This window comes from Lynx canadensis, chromosome B1, assembly GCF_007474595.2.
Source record: "Lynx canadensis isolate LIC74 chromosome B1, mLynCan4.pri.v2, whole genome shotgun sequence".
NCBI classification, from domain to species: domain Eukaryota; kingdom Metazoa; phylum Chordata; class Mammalia; order Carnivora; family Felidae; genus Lynx; species Lynx canadensis.
The window spans coordinates 28094822-28115454 of NC_044306.2; the positions used below are offsets into that span (position 1 = coordinate 28094822).

General features: G+C 40.9%; 1 protein-coding gene across 3 annotated transcripts in view; it reads right to left on the bottom strand.

Moving 5' to 3' along the window:
• Nucleotides 1-3245: 3245 nt before the first annotated feature.
• The window catches only part of GSR (glutathione-disulfide reductase), a 45821-nt gene continuing 28433 nt past the window's right edge, over nucleotides 3246-20633 (bottom strand). For all 3 annotated transcript variants that reach the window (XM_030312296.2, XM_030312295.2, XM_030312297.1), the window contains 7 exons: nucleotides 19040-19139; nucleotides 15419-15505; nucleotides 13978-14136; nucleotides 10137-10248; nucleotides 7516-7647; nucleotides 5704-5837; nucleotides 3246-3629 (listed from right to left, as the gene is read on the bottom strand). In XM_030312296.2, the coding sequence (XP_030168156.1) occupies nucleotides 3480-3629; nucleotides 5704-5837; nucleotides 7516-7647; nucleotides 10137-10248; nucleotides 13978-14136; nucleotides 15419-15505; nucleotides 19040-19139 (874 nt within the window). In that variant the 3' untranslated portion in view covers nucleotides 3246-3479. The remainder of the gene's footprint in view (nucleotides 3630-5703; nucleotides 5838-7515; nucleotides 7648-10136; nucleotides 10249-13977; nucleotides 14137-15418; nucleotides 15506-19039; nucleotides 19140-20633) is intronic.

Sequence of the window (20633 nt, forward strand, 5' to 3'; positions counted from 1 at the left end):
GTCCTGAGCGTCCATGCAAGTCCATTAACGCTTAGACTGCTAAGCTGGAAAGACTACATGTCGGCACTCAGGTTTACAGTCCCAGCTAAGGCCAGCATTCCAATTGGTCATCCTTGTCTAAGTGCCAGACATGAATGAATGATGGGTTTAGACTCTCTAGACCAGCGCATCTACCACTTGAGTACCAACAAATGATCTTTGTCAACACCAACAGCCATCCTTGCGAGCTCAGTCTTGCTCCAATTCTGGACCCACAAAATTGTGATACATTAGAAAAAAAAAAAAAAAAGAAAGTTGCTATTTTAACCCACTAAGCTTTCAGGAAGTTTGTCATGCAACAATACAGAACCAGGTCTTCAGGTATGTAAGATATAAGTCGGTAAGAATATTCTACAAAAATTATTCTACACAAAACCAACATCCACTCTTATGCTCCAAATTGAACTCTATCATTTCTCATATGTACTTTGCCCGTCTGCCTCGCTGTTACCTTCCACATGTTCTGATCTCCTCCACAATCCCAAATTCCAAACCCAAATAACTGCTTTTTTATAGACTTCAGTTTTCCCAGAAAAAGGGCACTTTCTGTCTCTTATGAACTTGTATACTGCCACCTCTCCAAAAATGCTTACTTAGTGCCAATTGTCCCAATTAACTGTGCCCCCTTTCACTCACAAAAGTGCCCCATTCTAGTCAATAGGTTATATGGTTACCCTGTGGTTAACACACTGCTTTGAATTATTTTATAGACTTTTATCTCTTATTCCAAACTACATGATTACTTGAAAGCAAGTAGAGTTGATGCTTGAACAATGTGGAGTTAGGGGCACCAACGCCCCATGCAGTAAAAAAAATAAACCTGTATAACTTTTTGACTCCCCCAAAATGTCACTAATAGCCTGTGGTTGGCCAGAAGCCTTACTGATAACATAAATATTCAACTAACACAATATTCTGTATGTTATATGCATTATAAAAAAATAAGCTAGAGGGGCACCTGACTGGCTCCGTCGGTAGAGCGTGTGACTCTGCAACTCTTGATCTTGGGGTCGTGAGTTCAAGCCCCACACTGGGCATAGAGCTCACTAAAAAAATAAGCTAGAGAAAAGGTTACTAAGAAAATCTAAAGGAAAATGCATTTACAGTACTGTAACTGTAAAAAACCCACATATAAGTGGACCCACACAATTCAAACCTGTGTTGTTCCAAGGGTCAATTGTACCCTGTCATTGTAAGTATCTACTGACTGCCTACAACGTGCCAGATACTATACAACGTGCTCTTGTGTATCTTCCACATTCCCCTGTGCTGTGTGTAATGGACACTGTTGTGCCAGATCACTCACAGGCTGGACCCACTTGGGAACTGATGAGAATGAAGACTGCAACTTGGAAAAGGTTACCTCCAAACCTGCTATAGACCCAGGGGGGAAAAAACAGTGTGAAGAACCCCTAAGATAAAAAATACATGATAGGATTGGGATGCCTGGATGGCTCAGTTGGTTAAGTATCTGACTCGTGGTTTCAGCTCAGATCACGATCTCATGGTTCATGAGTTCAAGCCCTGCATAGAGCTCCGTGTTGACAGCATGGAGCCTGCTTGGGATCCTCTTTCTCCCTCTCTCTCTGCCCGTCTCTAGCTTATGTGCACGTGTTCTCTCTTTGAAATAAATATTTATTTAAAAAAAAGAAAACAATTTTAAAAATACATGTATTTAGGGGCACCTGGGTGGCTCAGTCGATTCAGTGTCTGACTCTTGATTTCGGCTCAGGCTTAGGTCATGATCCCAGGGTCAAGGGATCAAGTCCCACATCAGTCTCCATGCTTAGCATGGAGCTTAAGATTCTCTCTCTCTCTTTCTAAAATTAAAAAAAAAAAAAAAAAATACATGGTGTCAGAGTGGATGTAACTACTAGGGTCTCTCCTGTTTCTTACAAAGAAACCCCCAAAGTCTGGGCCCTATGCAGAATAAGAAACAAACCAGGTCAGGAGAGCCCAGAACCTTGGCCCACTACCCAAGGTTTTTTCTCTGTTGGAAAAGAGATGGGGAGTGGTTATGTCAGTCCATGTCCAGGTCTTTAGACCTCATTTTCTTACCTCAACAGTTACATAACCTAGTTACTAATGTAGTATTTTTCTTCTATTGACATTAGACCTACTTACTAATTCAAGGCAGCAACCTGGCCATGGCTAACCGGAAAGACATTCAGTAAAAGCTTAATGAAAGAAGTCACTAGCACTATGTCACTAATGAAAGCCATGGAAAAATTTAACTAACTTACCTAGCTGGTAAAAGCTAATGGAAATAAAATGCTAAAAACCTAACTGATTTCTAGACTGTTCTTCCAACTCAACTATTACCTTTGCTAAATGTTTCTTTTATACCTCTGCTCTTAATCTATAAAAATCTTTTTCCCCCATAAGGCCTTAAACCTACTTAAGGTAACTCACTGTTAGCATGTAATTCTCCAATGTGAAATATTCTCAGAAAATGAATGGTTACCTATAAACTCTATAGTAACAGATTTCATAAGAAGAAAAGGCTGTGGTTTTATTTTCAGATTTTTGGAAATGGTTTTGAGAAAACAAATTACAAGGACACATAAAAAACTTGAAGTCATTCATTAACTATGAACTCTTAGCAGAAGAAGGGACTCTGAAGTATCTGAATTCCTCTCCTTCTGAAAGAAGAAATTACTTCTAAAATGTCCGTCCCTTATATAAATCTTTCCCAAGTTTGATGTACTTCACCTCATAAAAGGAACACAATTTTTAATCTTTTAAAACAAAAGAAACAAAACAGAGGAGGCAGGTCTCTCGTGTTACATGCTTTGACAGAAAGGTCACAATTTTGAAGCAGCTTTGCGATATGCAGAGCACAGTAGTGGCTTCAAAAAAAAAAAAAAAGTTCAAGGGGCACCTGGCTGCTTCAGTCAGTTAAGGGTCCGCTGATCTCAGCTCAGATCTTGATCTCAGGGTCATGAGTTCAAGCCCCACTTTGGGCTCCATGCTGGGCGTGAAGCCTACTTACAAAAAAAAAGAAGTTAAAATGACCTGTGCACTTGCATTATCTAAATGTGAAGAGCTGCTGTCAGCTTCATCTATAAAAATTAGCAAGCTATGTTCATTCAAGTACCTTAATTAACTGTACTTCATATAATTTTATACCTGGGATGAGGCTGAGACAAAAACAAAACAAAACAAAAAACCCAGCTAGCCAGAGCTGTTAAAAAAAAAAAAAAAACAACTTTAAAATAATTGATTATTGTGAGATGCAAATCAAATGGAAAGCCAGGATAACAAAACAAATTTCTAATTACATAAATAAGTTCTTACTATTCACTGCAAATTTCCACTATTGGAATATTCTGATAACAATAAAGAAACACATAAAAGGGGAACAGTGAGTAAACATGATTATTTGGTTCATTTCAGAAGGTCTGCTGGTCCAGCTGCCAGCCATTGGAGTCCCTGGGTTCTCAACGAAGTGTCACCAGTTCTTCTGACGAGGTAGGGTGAATGGCAACCGTGTTGTCAAAGTCAGCTTTTGTTGCTCCCATTTTCACTGCAACAGCAAAACCCTGCAGCATTTCATCACACCCGATTCCTTGCATATGGATCCCAACCACCTGGGGAAAAAAAATTTTCTTTAAAAAAAAAAAATGGAGGGAGGGGCGCCTGGGTGGCTCAGTTGGTTAAGCATCCAACTTTGGCTCAGATCATGATCTCACGGTTCATGGGTTTAAGCCCCACATTGGGCTCTGTGCTGACAGCTCAGAGCCTGGAGCCTGCTTTGGTTTCTGTGTCTCCTTCTCTCCCTGACCCTCCCCCACTTGTGCCCTCTGTCTCTTGAAAAAATAAATGTTAAAAAAATTTTTTTTTTACTTTTTTAATGTTTATTTATCTTTGGGGGGCAGGTGGCCAGAGAGAGGAGACACAGAATCTGAAGCAGGCTCCAGGCTCTGCACTGTCAGCACAGAAACCTGACATGGGGCTTGAACCCACAAACCATGGGATCATGACCTGAACCAAAGACAGACACTTAACCAACTGAGCTGCCCAGGCGCCCCCAAAAAAGAAAAATTCTTAACGTAAGTTTTTATTAGGTATACCAATCAATTTTTTACTAGTCATGAGAGATAAGTGACATTTTAAAACCTCTAAAAAACTTGTATCTCCTATCTGGGTATGGCATAAGAAAGCCTGCCTGGTGCTATGCAGTCCTGCCTCAACATCCCTCCCTTATCCACCCCACACAGCCCTCCCTCAAACTGTCCGCGCTCTGGCCCCACCAACTTTCCTTCTGTTCTGAGTATTCACCATGCCCTCTCCATTGCACAAGTTGTTCCTTCTGTCTGGACGATTTTTCCTCCCCTTCTTTAAGAGTGAAAGCCCATTCATTCTTCAGATACCTACACTTGCCTCCCCAACCAAGTAAAATTACTTTCACGTGATCTCTCCATATATGTCCATCATGACTCTATCACAACTACAATGCTCTATGTATTTGGGGACTAGAAAAATTACAGTCCATCTTCCCTGCAGATTTTAATCTCTAGACAGAGGGGACCTGCCTACATTTGCTTCCCACTCTTTCTATATGAACAAGCACGAAGATGGCCCCCAGGAGGCACTCAATCCATACCTACTGGATGACTGCATGAAGGACCATTAAGAGACATTTGTTTCACATCACATTTCCCAGTTTGGTTTCTCAATAATTTTAAACCTAGGTTAATGTTCACCTCCAGCAAATATTCTTAGCAAAGTTAGAATGTATAAAATTTAGGCACAAAAATATTTTGTTTAAAAGTAAATCGGGGCACCTGGGTGGCACAGTCGGTTAAGCGTCCGACTTCAGCCAGGTCATGATCTCGCGGTTCGTGAGTTCGAGCCCCGCGTCAGGCTCTGGGCTGATGGCTCAGAGCCTGGAGCCTGTTTCCGATTCTGTGTCTCCCTCTCTCTCTGCCCCTCCCCCGTTCATGCTCTGTCTCTCTCTGTCCCAAAAATAAATAAACGTTGAAAAAAAAATTAAAAAAAAAAAGTAAATCAAGAATAGGGGCACCTGGGAGGCTCAGTCAGTTCAGTGTCCGACACTTGATTTCGGCTCAGGTCATGATCTCATGGTTTGTGGGTTTGAGCCCAATATCTGGCTCTGTGCTGACAGCTGGAGCCTGCTTGGAATTCTGTGTCCTTCTCTCTCTGCCCCTCCCCTGGCTTGCTCTCTGTATCTTTCTCAAAATAAATAAAAATAAACTGTGAAAAAATAAATTTATCTTACACTTACCAGTATTTCTGAGGTACCTATCTATTCTAGCCTATGGGTCAATGACAGTGGGCTATCTGTGGTGTTCAACCTTTCCCTCTTATGTTTTAAAAGCAGTGGATCCTGGGGCACCTGGGTGGCTCAGTCAGTTGAGTGCCTGACTTCAGCTCAGGTCATGATCTTGCAGTTCATGGGTTTAAGCCCCATGTCGGGCTTTGCGCTGATAGCATAGAGCCTGCTTTGCATTCTCTGTCTCCCTCCTTCTCTCTCCCCTCCCCAGCCCCCACTCTCTCTCTCTCAGATAAAAGTGGGACTGACCAGTTGAATCAGAGAAGGCTTAACTCCTTACTTGGTCTCCCCACTTCCCACCACAGCAGAATACCCCCATCCCTGCCAGGCCTGAAGACATTCTTAAACTTACTGCATTTTTCCCATACCTTCTCCTCTTTGGTGGCACAAACCATTTTCATCACACATTTTGTTTTCCTTTTGGTAACTGCATGATACATTGGGGTAAAGGTGGTTGAATAGGTCTTCACATTTTCTTTTCCGTATTTATGAATGGCCTCATCTATAATGCACAGGGGGAAAAAAGCATCTGTCAAAAACTTAAGCAATTCCACCGAGTTACTGAAGAGAGAGATGGCCAGAAATATATAACCTGAATCAAATTACGAGGAGATACTGAACAAAACTACATCAAGGGATACTCTACAATATAAATGTTGATGTCATGAAAGACAAAAGAAAGGCAAAGGAATTTTGTCTCTTGATTAAAGGAGGCCAAAGAGGTATGAAAACTGAATGCAATGCATCATCCTGGTCTGAATCCTGGCCTTGGGGGGAAAAAAACGTTAAAAATGACATTATTTGAGGGGCACCTGGCTGGCTCAGTTGGTGAAGTATGGGACTTTTGACCTCAGGGTTGTGTGTTTGAGCCCCACCGTAGGTGTAGAGATTACTTTAAAAAAAAAAAATCTAAAAAAGAAAAAAAAATGACATTATTTGAGATAACTGGCAAAATGTAAGATCTAATATTGCATCAATTTATTTCTTTTTTAATACCTTTTTTGTAAACTTAAGTATAGTTGAGGTATATAACATTATGTTAGTTTCAGGTGTGAGACATACTAATTCAACAATTACAAACATTAGGAAATGCTCACCGTGATTAAGTGTAGTCACCATCTGTCACCATACGAGGTTATTATAATATTAATAACTATATTCCCTATGCTGTGCTTTTCATTTCCATGACTTATTTATTTTATAACTGGAGGTCTGTACCTCTTAATCCTCTTTACCTATTTTGCCTATCCCTCTACCCAATATTGTCTCAATTTAAATGTTATTATTTGAAAACTGTACTGTGCTTATGTAAAGGAAAGACCTTGTTCTTAGGAAATAGATACTGAAGCGTGTGTGTGTGTGTGTGTGTGTGTGTGTGTGTGTGTGTGTGTGTGTGAGACAGACCATGTGTGTCTGTGTGTATGTGTAGAGAGAGAAAATATGGTAAAGCAAAAATGTTATGGGTATACAGGAGTCCTTTGTACTACAGTGTGTCCTATTACAGAGAAAATGTTCCAAGATCCCCAGTGGATGCCTGAAACCGTGGATAATACTAAAGCCTATGTACAGAATTTTTTCCTATTCGTACATACCTATGATAAAGTTTAACTTATACATTATGCACAGACTAATAACTGATAATAAAAATAGAACTACATCACACTGTAATAAAAGTTATATGAATGCGCTCTCTCTCAAAATACCTTATCACACTGCACTCACCCCTCCTGTGAAGATGTGAGATGATAAAACGCCTCCGTAAGGAGATGAGTGAAGTGAATGATGTAGGCGTTGAGACCTAGAGTTAGACGACTACTGACCTGACAAGAAGTCAGGAGGATCATCTCCTTCCAGACTGTAGTTGGCATGGGTAACTGAAACCACAGAAACTGAAGCCACGGATAAGGGGAACTACGATATTTTTGCAACTTTTCTTTAAATCTGAAGGTAGTTTGAAACAAAAAAGGTAAAAAAAAGGCAAAGAGATCCACAGGGTGAGTTGTAGAAAAGGAATTATATTTTCCAAGTGTTAGTAGTTAAGGAGGATATTGGAATTGTGGTAAGAGGCAACCAAAAAGGAATGTAACTTAGGGGGTGAAGACAGATTTAGCCAGAAACTTCCCCCTGAAGTTGGGGGGAAGGAAAGAAACTATAAATCACCTTCATTTTTAAATACCTACCTTCCGTGAGTCCCACTGTTCCAATAGGGGGGTGGCTGAAGACAACGGTGGGGATGTTGTCATAGTCTAGTTTGGAATCTTTTTTGCATTCAAAAAGTCTATGGGCAAGTTTTCGGCCAGCAGCTATGGCAACTGTAAAGATATTTTTAAAACCGTGTTTCAGTTTATTGTTCATTTTTAAACAGCAGAATTGTTCTAACCATTTATTCATCTGGCTTAACATACTACTTCTGACAAAGTTTTCTGCCAGTGTTCATGATAATATCTAGCTCAATATGAAGGCCTATCAATGCCTTAGTTAACAATTTAAAACTACCAGCTTATATGAATTCTGTACACTCTACTAAGGCAAAAAAAAAAAAGGGGGGGGGACACACTAGTTCCCAATCTGGCAGTCACCTACTTTATTAGTATATTAGCTTTTTAATACAATATGAAGCAAACTACATCAGTTTTGAGCAACTGCAGTTTTACTTTATAATCATATTCATTTCACAGTAAGGTGTTTTTGTTTTCGTTTTTTTAATTCTCTAGAAGGCCCCGCAACCTCAGCCTCTCTATCAGGAACACTGTGGCTCCTCATCCCTGGCTGGTCCTGATGCATTAGGGGTGAGCTCTGGTTTGCAAGGATAAAGACCACATTTCTGGATGGTGAACGACCCCCCCTCTTTCCCACTCTCCCTTGCTGTCCAAGGGGAGTCCTAGGCCCATGTGAATCTGATGTTCATGGTCTCAGACAATCACCCGTTACATGCTCAGTCGTACTATTACCGACTTGACACAGTAACATGTTTTTTAATTAAAAAAATTTTTGTTAATGTTTATTTAATTTTGAGAGAGGAGACAGAGTGTGAGCAGGCGAGGGGCAGAGAGAGAGGAAGACAGAATCTGAAGCAGGTTCCAGGCTCCGAGCTGTCAGCACAGAGCCCAACGTGGGGCTCGACCTCACAAACCGTTAGATCATGATCTGAGTCGAAGTCAGACGCTCAACCGACTGAGCCACCCAGGTACCCCTTAAGTTTATTTTAAAAATTATTTTTACTTCTAGGGTGCCTGGGTGGCTTGGTCAGTTGAGCGTCCCAACTCTCTGTTTTGGCTCAGATCATGATCCCAGGGTCATGGGATCAAGCCCCACACTGAGCATGGAACCTGCTTAATAGTCTCTCTCTTTTTCCCTCTACCCCTCTCATGCTCTCTCTCTAAAAAAATTTTTTAAAAATTATTTTTGCCTCTGACTTAAGTTTATTCCCCTTAGCCTGTTTTTATCTCTATATTTAGAAAAAAAAATGCCTGCATTCAGTAAAAGCATCAGTTATTAATATTGCTGATTTCAAATTGACAGTTTTTTTTCCAAAATAAGATATCAGTAGGATACATATGAAATTCTCTTCACTTTGATATAATTTTTGACTATTAGATTATGTTATCAAGTTTTTGAAACTTTGCTTGTTATTTTGCTTTTGTTAAGAGAACTTCCTAAAAGGGCTAAAAGGCTTTGGGTATTAGATTGGGATAAATCTCTATTCTGAGGAAAGAGCCCAGGCCATTTTGGAAAGGCTGGTAAGGTACCACAGGGGCACAAGGGGTACAGAGTGAAAGCAGGTGCTCATAAAGGTGGGACCAAGAGCTTGAAATGGTGCCAGTTAACTCAGAAAGTAAACTGAGGTATGGGATTGGGGGAGGTGAGTCAATCTTGGTCACTTCAAGACTAAACAATTCGGGTGCCTGGCTGGCTCAGTCAGTAGAGCACATGACTCTCACTCAATCTCAGGGTCAAGAATTCAAGCCCCATGTTGGGCATGGAAGCTACTTAAAAAATAAATAAAAACCTTTAAAAAGAAAGACTAAGTAATCATATAAGAATGTCACTCTAAATTACTTATTCCCAAAGCCACTTCCTTCCACTGTCGCCACATGTAACTCAGATCCTAACTTAAGCACTCTTCAGAGGGTGGTCACATCATCTCTGTAACAATTTCAGTCTTCACTAAGCACTTTTAAAGTCTTTTAAGGAAAAATGAATATTATTCAGAAAACATAAGGTACCAAACTATTTCAGTACATTCTTATTATTTTGACAACATTAAGACACTCACCATCCTGGGGTGCCTGGGTGGCTCAGTCGGTGAATCATCTGACTCTGGCTTTCAGCTCAGGTCACGATCTCACAGTTTGTGAGTTTGAGCCCCATGTCGGGCTTGTGCTGAGAGTGTGGAGCCTGCTTGGGCTTCTCTTTCTGCCCTTCCCCTGTTCACTCACTCTCTCTCAAAAATAAAAAACAAACTTAAAAAAAAGACACTTTGGGGCGCCTAGGTGGCTCAGTTGGTTGAGCATCCGACTTTGGTTCAGGTCATGATCTCACTGTTCGTGAGTGCGAGTCCTGCATTGGGCTCTGTGCTCACAGCTTGGAGCCTGCAGCCTGCTTTGGATTCTGTGTCTCCCTCTCTCTCTGCTCCTCCCCTGCTTGCACTCTGTCTCTGTCTCTCTCAAAAATAAATAAAACGTTAAAAAAAAATTTTTTTTTTAAAAAGACACTTTGCTTAAGCTGATTTGACTGTTATATAAACAGTTTTATATTGACACACAGAGACTCTCTTACCCAAGAAAAGAGGAAACAATACCTGGAGTGAGAAGAGCTTTTCCACACACATCTCCAACTGCATAGACACCTTTTACGCTGGTATTCTGGAATTCATCTACTATGATGTGACCTTTATCATCAGTTTGAATCCCCTAAAACATTGAAAGGATATCATGTAAATATTTGGCCTCTCCACAAAAAATGGAAGATCAAACCTCTGGATCTACTTCATCTCAAACACCTCTTCAGCCCGAATCTCTAAAACCCACAACACTCGACCACAAGATGAAAAACATCTCAACAAGTAGGCAAGGTCAGATCTTTTGCTTAATTTAAAAATGTAAATACTTTATCCAATTTGGGGGTGTTTAACAGAACCTGCCTTTGCAATACAATTCAACTAGCCAGGTAAGCGTGAAAAGGAAACACTCAGCTAACAGATGCGCTACCTCCTATAGCTGCTAAGTCCATCGAAGACTGCTTTTAAAACTCTTTCCACTGAAGTGCTCCTCTTGAAGCATACTAACTCATAACTTAGAGGGGACAGACTGAAGCAGTCATCAAAAGCAGGTTTCCTGGAGGCTTACCATTTTAACTTAATTTAATTAACTTATTTTTTAAACAAATTCCTTTTTAAGCTTATTCGTTTTGAGAGAGAGAGAGAGACACACACACAGACAGACAGACACACACAGCATGAGCGGGGGAGGGGCAGAGAAAGAGAGAGACAGAGACAGAAACAGAGAGCAGGCTCTGTCAGCATGGCTCCAACTCCTAAACCATGAGATCATGACCTGAGCTGAAATTAAGAGTCAGATGCTTACCCCAGGCACCCTGTGGCTTACCATTTTAATTTTAAAAATCCGAGTAAGTTTGGCATTCTCTCTAAAACATACTGACATTTTCTTTACCAAATTTTTTTCCCCTGCATCTTGAGTTAAACTTTTGCTCCAAGAAGATGGCTTTGCAGATCCCAGGTGTATAAACTCCCAGGTGGGAAAAGAGACAGTGGACGTAGGTAGCACAGTAATTAAGAGTATAAACATTAGAAGGAGAGAGACCTGGATTCAAATCCCAGTTCTGCCACTTACTAGCTATGGGACCTTGTATAACCACCTATTTAGCAACAAATACTTGAGTTTCTGGTACAAATAAGGCATTAACCTAGTCACTGTGAATAGTAATAAGTAGTACAGATATGCTCTCTGCCCCGTGGAGTTTACAGCCTGGTGGACTGATTATTATCTCTGTGTTATTCCTGGTTGCCTCGTCCTTACCTCTCAAAGAGTTGGCAAGATTAAAGTAGGTTAGTAACAAGTTGAAAAGACCTACACATAGTAATAATTCCATTTGCATTATACAACTATATCTTAACATTGAGTGAGGCTGAAAACTTTTATCTCATTTTTTAAAGATTCAGCAAATAGTTGAAAACTGTACCTACCACTGCCTGTATCTGTACAATGACAAAATATCTCTTGAAAGGTAAAAACCTGGAAGACTAGTTGTCTGTTTTCGTATTAATAAAACCAGTTTTACTAAATTTCATCAAATAGTAAGATTAAAAAGAAGGAAAACATCTTTCTGGATAGTTTACTTTTGAAAATGCTAAGGGGTGCCTGGGTGGCTCAGTCGGTTGGGTGGCCGACTTCAGCTCAGGTCATGATCTCGAAGTCTGTGAGTTTGAGTCCCACGTCTGGCTCTGTGCTAACAGCTCAGAGCCTGGAGCCTGCTTCTGATTCTGTGTCTCCCTCTCTGTCTTCCCCTTCCCTGCTTGCTCTCTGTCTCTCTCCCCCTCTCTTTCTTTCCCAAAAATAATAAACATTAAAAAAAAAAAGAAAATGCTAAAAAGCACCTTATAGGAAATGAAAAAGGGATCTACGCAATACAGGATATTAATATTAGAACACAAATCAAAATGTTACACACCATTCAAGAGGTTCCATCAAATACATAAACCTCAAACATAAAGCAATCCTATTATTACTTGTAGAGTGGCACAGCGTATCTGGAGAATCGTCATCAATAACAAAAGCAGCTGATTAACATGGACTGAGTTCATACTGTATACCAGCATCTAAACTATTTACTCTGCATGCACTTTCTCATCATCTACCCTTCTCTATAAACCAGTAAGACAAGTACTATTTTTATTCCTATTCTTATATGAAGCAATTGAAACTTAAGAGCAATTAAGCTGCTTGCTTAAGAACATGTAACTGGTGAGTAGCAGAACTAAGATTCAATGGGGCGCCTGGGTGGCTCAGTCGGTTAAGCGGCCGACTTCGGCTCAGGTCATGATCTCGCGGTCCATGAGTTCGAGCCCCGCGTCGGGCTCTGTGCTGACAGCTCAGAGCCTGGAGCCTGTTTCAGATTCTGTGTCTCCCTCTCTCTGACCCTCCCCCGTTCATGCTCTGTCTCTCTCAGTCTCAAAAATAAATAAACGTTAAAAAAAAAAAAATTTAGGGGCGCCTGGGTGGCGCAGTCGGTTAAGCGTCCGACTTCAGCCAGGTCACGATCTCGCGGTCCGGGAGTTCGAGCCCCGCGTCAGGCTCTGGGCTGATGGCTCAGAGCCTGGAGCCTGTTTCCGATTCTGTGTCTCCCTCTCTCTCTGCCCCTCCCCCGTTCATGCTCTGTCTCTCTCTGTCCCAAAAATAAATAAACGTTGAAAAAAAAAAATTATAAAAAAAAAAAAAATTTAAAAAAAGAAAAAAAAGAACTAAGATTCAAAATTGGGTCGAACTCTGGGACCTAGACCCCAAGCAACTACAGTAAGCTTCCCTTGAGAATTTAAAAGAACAGGGACGCCTGGGTGGCTCAGTTAGTTAAGCGTCTGACTCTTGATTTCGGCTCAGGTCATGGTCTCCCAGTTTGTGGGATCAAGCCCCACATTAGGTTCTGTGCTGACAGTGCTGTGCCTGCTTGGTATATTCTCTCTCTCTCTCTCCCTCTCTCTGCGCCTCCCTGGCTCTTTCTTTCTCAAAACAAACAAGCAAACATTAAAAAAAAATTTAAAACAACAACTAAGAAAGGGGCACCTGGGTGGCTGAGTTGGTTAAGTGACCAACTCTTGGTTTCAGGTCAGGTTATGATCTCACGGTTTGCGATCTGAACCCCGAGTCAAGCTCTAAGCTGGCAGTGCAGAGTCTGCTTGGTATTCTCTCTCTCCACCCCCTCCCCCATTCACACTGTGTCTGTCTCTCTCAAACAAATAAATAAGCTTAAAAAAAAAAAAAAAGTAAGAATGTTAAGTATAACCCTGTTAGATCGGCTTCACATCCACATCCGTCCCCAAACACCTACAATGTCCAGGATGACTGACATACTCAGCATTGAGATTAGAGCCGCAGATAATAAGGAATAATTACAGGGCTTTAAAGAGACAAGTATCATAGTAAAAAGGAAATCTGTAAGGAAGAGGCTAGTCAGGGCACTGCTGGACAATCTAAATTTGAGGTGGCAGAGACCTGATGTAGGGTGACAATACTAAAAAGGGAAAAAATTTTTTTTTCAATTATGCGAAGCAATGGGATTTGATGACAAACTGGATGCATGAAATAAAGAGAAACAAACCTAATAGAACCCACAAAAGTTTAGGCAGCCATGTTTTGGAGAACACAGAACTGCCAACAGATTCAAGAATGCTTTGGTTAGAGATGCCTGGGTGGCTCAGTCAGTTAAGCGTCCGGTTTTGGCTCAGATGGTTCGTGGGTTCAAACCCCACATTGGGCTCTGTGCTGATAGCTCAGAACCTGGGGCCTGCTTCAGATTCTGTGTCTCCCTCTCTCCTCTGCTCCTCTCCTGCTCCCATTCTCTCTCTCTCAAAAATAAACATTAAAAAAAAAAAAAAAGAATGCTTTGGCTAGACTAAGTCAACTTACCACTTTGTTCAAATTCAGGCCACTGGAATTTGGGTCCCGCCCAATGGCCCAAAGCAGGCAGTCAACATCTGGAATCGTGGTCAAGGTGGGATTCCTACCAGGAATTGAAGTAACCATGCAGAGTTCCAAGCCTGAGGAAGTCTTTTTAACTTCCTTGACCTATTGGCAAATAAAATTGTGTTAACTGAGGATAGGGAGAGAAGAAGGAAAGCAAAGAGGAAACTAGAATCCTTAACATTTAAAAGATCCCCACTGAATCCTACATGTGGATCCTCCATGCTGACACATTCACTTTTGCCCAAAGGCCACCAACATGGCAACTCCCAGGAGCCAAGACGATTTCCTAAGTTGGCCCAAATCACCCAGCCAACGGCCAGAAATGTCAGCTGGAAGCTCGTGTCAACACCCTAATGCTTCAGCCTAAAAACAAGGTATTTTAGGAGTGCCTAGGTGGCTGAGTCGGTTAAGTATCCAACATCAGCCCAGGTCATGATCTCATAGGTCATGAGTTCAAACCCCACATCCAGCTCTTACTGTCAGTACAGAGCTTGCTTGGAATCCTCTGTCCCCTGTGCTCTCTGCCCCTCCCCTGTTCACGTGCTCACTCTCTCTCTCTCTCTCAAAAATAAATCCTTAAAAAAATTTAAAAACAAGGTATTTTAAACTGTGCCTCTTAAAAATGGTGATAAAAATTTAAGACACAAATATAAGCACAGTGATTCGCAACTACAGCGTGGAGAGGAAATGGGCTGTAGTAGCATCACTAAGACACTTCCTCACACCCCACAAGTGATATTCTCCTAGATGTTCTTAATCAGAATGAGGAGAAGGTGATAGTTGAGTCAGAGAAGCTGGTGCATGTGGTTTAGTAAAGATCCTAAAGGGTGCTGACCCCACTACCAGTTTACTACTTTTACAAATTCATAAAGCAAGTCACATTTATTATTTTACTTGATAGGACCATCGCCGAGAGGGGGCAGCCATGGGAAAAAATGCTTTTATAAGCCTAATGCTCCAGGAAAATTCTGAAATTTAGTGATTCCCTAAGAAGTAAAGTACTTTATAATTTGATCCATCTGCAAAATTCAAAAGGGTATGCTTTAAAAATAGATTCCATAATATTATTTCCTCAAAATATAAACTCGGAAATTAAGGATGTTCAATAAGGCATTTGAGCACACAAAAAAATGAAGTTTTAGTTCTAACTAAATTCAACTATCAGATTTTTAATCTTTTATACCTTGGCTTCACTAATATATTGAGAAATACAGCTGTGTAAGATAAAGAAAAGAATTGGTAGTACTCTAGAAAGGGAACCACTGATGGGGGTAGACACAGAGTTTGTGTTTATAAAACACTCAGGTGAAGCCGAAAGCAGAACGTGTGATTCACAACATACAGATGACCAAGGGCTATCAGCGTGACCTGGGCTTGGGCATACCTGTGAGTACTTCAGGACCTCTATGCCAGAATTCTCCAGCTCTTCAGTGCAGTTTGAACTGATAATTGAATCAAAATTTCTAAGTACCTGTATACAAACAGAGCCACCAGAGGGATGGGTGGTGGGAAAGGAATAAAATTTGATTAAAGATACGTTACATGATTCAAAGGGGCACCTGCACTCCAATGTTTATAGCAGCACTATAGATAATAGCCAAAGTATGGAAAGAGCCCAAATGTCCATCAACAGATGAATGGATAAAGAAGATGTGGTGTGTATACACACACACACACACACACACACACACACACGCGCAATGGAGTAGTGCTTGGCGATCAAAAAGAATGCAATCTTGCCATTTGCAGCAACATGGATGGAAGCAGAATATATTATGCTAAGCAAAATAAGTCAGGCAAAGAAAGACAAATATCATATGATCTCACTCCTATGTGGAATTTAAGAAAAAAAAACAGATGAACATAAGGGAAGGGAAGCAAAAATAACACAAAAACAGAGAAGGAGACAAACCATTAAGAGACTCTTAAATACAGAGAACAAACTGAGGGTTGCTGGAGTGGAGGTGGGTGGGAGGATGGGCTAAAGGAGTGATGGGCATTAAGGAGGACACTTGTTGGGATGAGCACTAGGGTCTTATATATAAGTGATGAATCACTAAATTCTATTCCTGAAATCATTATTACACTGTATATTAACTAACTTGGCTTTAAATTTAAAAAAAAAGATATGTTACAAACTTGGGAGCCAAGTATCAGTATCCTCCCTATCTCTTTCTTCATTCACAGCCGTATTGTAAGTAGAGTTTTAATCTATTTTCCTACGTCACCACCAATGCCTGTATTATGTCTGACTTCACCAACTCCAGTTTTACAGTTAAACAGGCAACCTTCAGGCTTCTACTATCTTTGCCATGTCCTTCTCCTCACAAACTTGCTCCTCTTTTCCATAATTATATCTCGGGACCAAAAATTCTCCTTCCTGTTTCAGTATTCCAGGGCAGCTTCCACTCTGATATGATTTAAGGGAGGATCTCTCTAGCAAAATCTCCTATCTAAGCAAAAGAGTCAAGAACATGGCCTTGGAGATTTCTTTGTGATAATCAACATGCAACAAACCCCAGGCAGGGTAAAAATGGGAGGTTTTGGGGCACCTGGGTGGCTCAGTCGATTAAGCATCTGACTTTGGCTCAGGTCCTGATCTCACGGCTCTTGAGTTCGAGCCCCGTGTTGGGCTCTGTGCTGACAGTGCAGAGCCTGCTTAAGATTCTCTCTCTCTCTCTCTCTCTCTCTCTCTATCTTCCTCTCACTCGTGCACATGCACATGCACTGTCTGTCTCTCTCAAAATAAATAAACTTAAAAAAAAAAGTGGGAGGTCTTGAGTTATTCATAGGATAGTTCTAAAACGGAGTTATGCCAGGACAGGGAAAAGAGGGAGAATGAGCCTGATGCATTGAGGTTTAGGGAGGGCAGGAAGGCCAAGTACAGATGCAAATGAGCCTATTTTCCAAGTGCAGGAATTATGCACTCTATTGGCAAACTGCTGCAGCTTGTTTCCTTATTCTCCTGGGGGTTAATTATATGACAAGTCTCAAAGCCAAAGAGAAAGTTCCTTCGAGTATATGTTGACCTGGGTTATCAGTTTCCCTTGTCTCCTTCTATTTGCTCAAATAATCAAGAATTAGAACCATAGCATCTGAGTGGTTAGGGATCTGATAAATCCTGTCCTCGAAGCATTAAATGACTTACCCAAGTCACACGCTTGTTAAGGTCAGCTAGATTCTTAGGCCAACACTCTTGCTATTGCCTCAAACCAGGTCTCTGAAAGCTCTAGTACTGTACCAAAATCCAGTTTCCATGATTAATTTAAAAATATAAAGTAACACTTCACCAGGTAAGACACAGAGGCTGCATTTTAGCAGAAAAAAACTGTTGACCCTTGAGCACATGTTTGGACTACATAGGTTCACTTATATGCAGATTTTTTACAGTACAATTACTGTAAATGTATTTTCTCTTAGGATTTTCTTTTTCTTTTCAAGTAAGCTCTATGCCCAATGTGGGGCTTGAACTCATAACCACAAGATCATGAGTCACATGTACTCTACCCACTGAGCCAGCCAGGTGACCTTCTCTTAGGATTTTGTTAGTAACACTTTCTTTTCTCCAGCATACTTTATTCTAAGGATTTGATATATAATACACATACAAGAAGCGCCCAGGTGATTCAGTCAGTTGAGCATCTGACTTTGGCTCAGGTCATGATCTCACTGTCCGTGAGTTCAAGTCCCACATTGGGCTTGCTGCTGTCAGCACAGAGCCTGCTTTGGATCCTCTGTTCACCCCCCCCTCTCTGTCCCTCCCCTGCTTGCACTGTCTCTCAAAAATAAAACATTAAAAAAACATATACATAACACATTTATGAAATATGGTAATTGACTATTTATGTTATTGGTAAGGCTTCATGTCAAGGTTAACAGGAAGCTATTAGTTTTTAGGGAGTCAAAAGTTACACTCAGATTTTCCACTGCACAAAGTGTCTGCACCCCTAACCCCCAAGTTGTCCAAGGGTCAACTGTACTGGCCTGGGCTTTCTAAGATCTTAGCTGACTCTCAGTTATGCTAATTAATAGTCACAAAACCTTGCTTGGTCTTAATTTCATCTATCAATGACATTTCAATTAGATGATCTATAAGCTGCCTCTATCATTATTGTCTTTATATTGTGGTAAAAAATACATGACATTAAATTTACCAACTCAACCATTTCTACAGATACAGTTCCGTAGTGTTATGTATTTTCACTTTGTTGTACCACCCGTCTCCCAAACTTTTCTCCTGTCCTTAGACAATTCCCCATTTCTTTCTGCACCTAACCCCTGGCAACCACCATTCTACTTTTTGTTTTTCTGAGCTTGACTACTCTAGATACCTCATGTAAGTGGAAATCACATCAGATACATCTTTTTGTGACTGGTTTATTTTACTTGGCATGATGTCCTCAAAGTTCATCCATGCTATAGCATGTGTCAGAATGTCCTTTTAAGGCTGAAAAATATTTCATTGCACAGATATACACATTTTGGGTATATCTGTCTGTCAATGGACACTTGGGTTGCTTCTACCTCTGGGCTATTGTGAATAATGCTGCCATGAACACAATTGTGCATGTAGGTTTGGTAGGTTTTCTTTTAATACAAAGAAGTTAGCAAATTTTTTTGACTGAGTGTTAATAATCTAACACTACCTCCTGACCATGTGAAACTGATTTCCAGGATAAGAAATTAACCCGACAGTCTGTTCAATTTAACTAATATTTATATTTAAGCCTGCATGTTTCCTTACTAAGGCACCTGATATTATCTAGCACTTCATGAAAAAAATAACAACCAGTTTGATGAAATGAAAATCATTATCATCTACTGGCAGCCGGTAAGGACATGAGGCCCAGTTCAACAGCTCCTTTGTGGTTTCACACAGAACAAACCAACCAACCTCCACATGCTTTGGACCCTAATATTTAATGACAACATAAGAGAATATTTTAAGTGTGGACTTTTAAAAGATTAACATCAAGCAAAGGGAAGGGAAAAGGACAGAATTTACCTTATCATGGCGTATCATCAGCGATGTCTTTGAACCCAGAGCAGAAAGAATCCCAGCTATCTCTACAGCAATGTAACCCGCACCGACAATGACACTGCGACTAAAATGAGATAGAGGGTTAATATTTTTGTAAATAAACTTATTTTGGAATAGTTTTAGATTTACAGAAAACTTGAAAAGATAGCACAGAGATGTCCTGTATACACTCCGCCCAGTTTTTCTACAAGTTAACATCTTGCATAACCATGTATCAATCACCCAAACTAAGAAATTGGCATTGGTACACTGCTATTGACTAAACTCCAGGCTTTATTCAGACTTCACCAGTGTTTCCATTCATTTCCTTTTGCTGCTCCAAGATTCAATCCTGGATACTACATGGCAATTTTACATGGAAAATATCCCTTTGTAGAAGGGAAATAGATTATTAGTTGTTAAAAGTTCTTTAGCCTCATTTCTTCAGAGAGAAAACAAAAAAAAACCTTTGACACTAGAGATGATACCTTATGAGGGACCTTTGCACCTAAAACTAAAACTGGCAACATGCTCACCACAATTCTTCCCTGCTCAGAACTTCTCCTTGATCATTATTCAATTCCACCAATCTTTGCAATAGGTTAAAGGCCAGTTAAAACAAGCCATTTAAGTTGTCAGGTCTGAATTAAAACTAGACTCCCTGCATAAATTTTGGTCTAAGAAGGCATCTTAAACACTAGATAAATGCTGACAGAGGTCAGAATCAGTGGTGGAGAAGGTGATCCTGGGCCTAGAGCAACGAAGGGTACTTCCAAGCTGCAGCCTACAAGGTAAGTGCGGAGTCATCCCATTCAAGGCTGGAGTTCTTGAACACTTTAAGCACAGTCCTCGAACATCATTATAACGCTTGGATAAGAAGTAAACCATCTGGGGGTACCTGGGTGGCTCAGTCGGTTAAGCGTCCGACTTTGGCTCAAGTCATGATCTCATGGTTGGTGAGTTCAAGCCCAGTGTTGGGCTCTGGGCTGACAGCTCAGAGCCTGGAGCCTGCCTTGGATTCTGTGTCTCCTTCTCTCTCTGCCCCTTTCCTGCTCACACACACACACACCCACCCACTCTCTCTCTCTCTCTCTCTAAAAAATAAACATTAAAAAAAAATTTTAAAGACATAGGCCATCTGGGAAGAACAAAGGAAACTCTTCTTTACCACCTTCTAATGGTAAGGTATCCATGTGGTGAGTCTGTGCCATCAGAAGGCTCTGATCTAGATAGAGGATGAAGTGTGAACCCAAATGGTTGCAAGTCAGCTTATCTCACAACCCAGGATTTGACAAGAGAAATGTTTACATAGCCTGGAAACCAATGAACAGTTCTTCTTCAGTGCTACCTCCCTCTTTTCTACTCTACTTGATCTCTTCTCCTTTCTTTGGGTCTTCCCTCCCCTTGTTCTTTCCCTTACCCATTTTTCTTCCCCAAACACTTATTATTACTACTTTGGTTAAGCACTGCACTAGGCGGGGTGGGTAGCAGCTCCCACCCTGGAGGAATTCCTGAGGGGAGACACGTGCCGGCATGTGCCAAAGCACAGAGTCACCAGTTAGTGTGTGCAGGGTCGAGG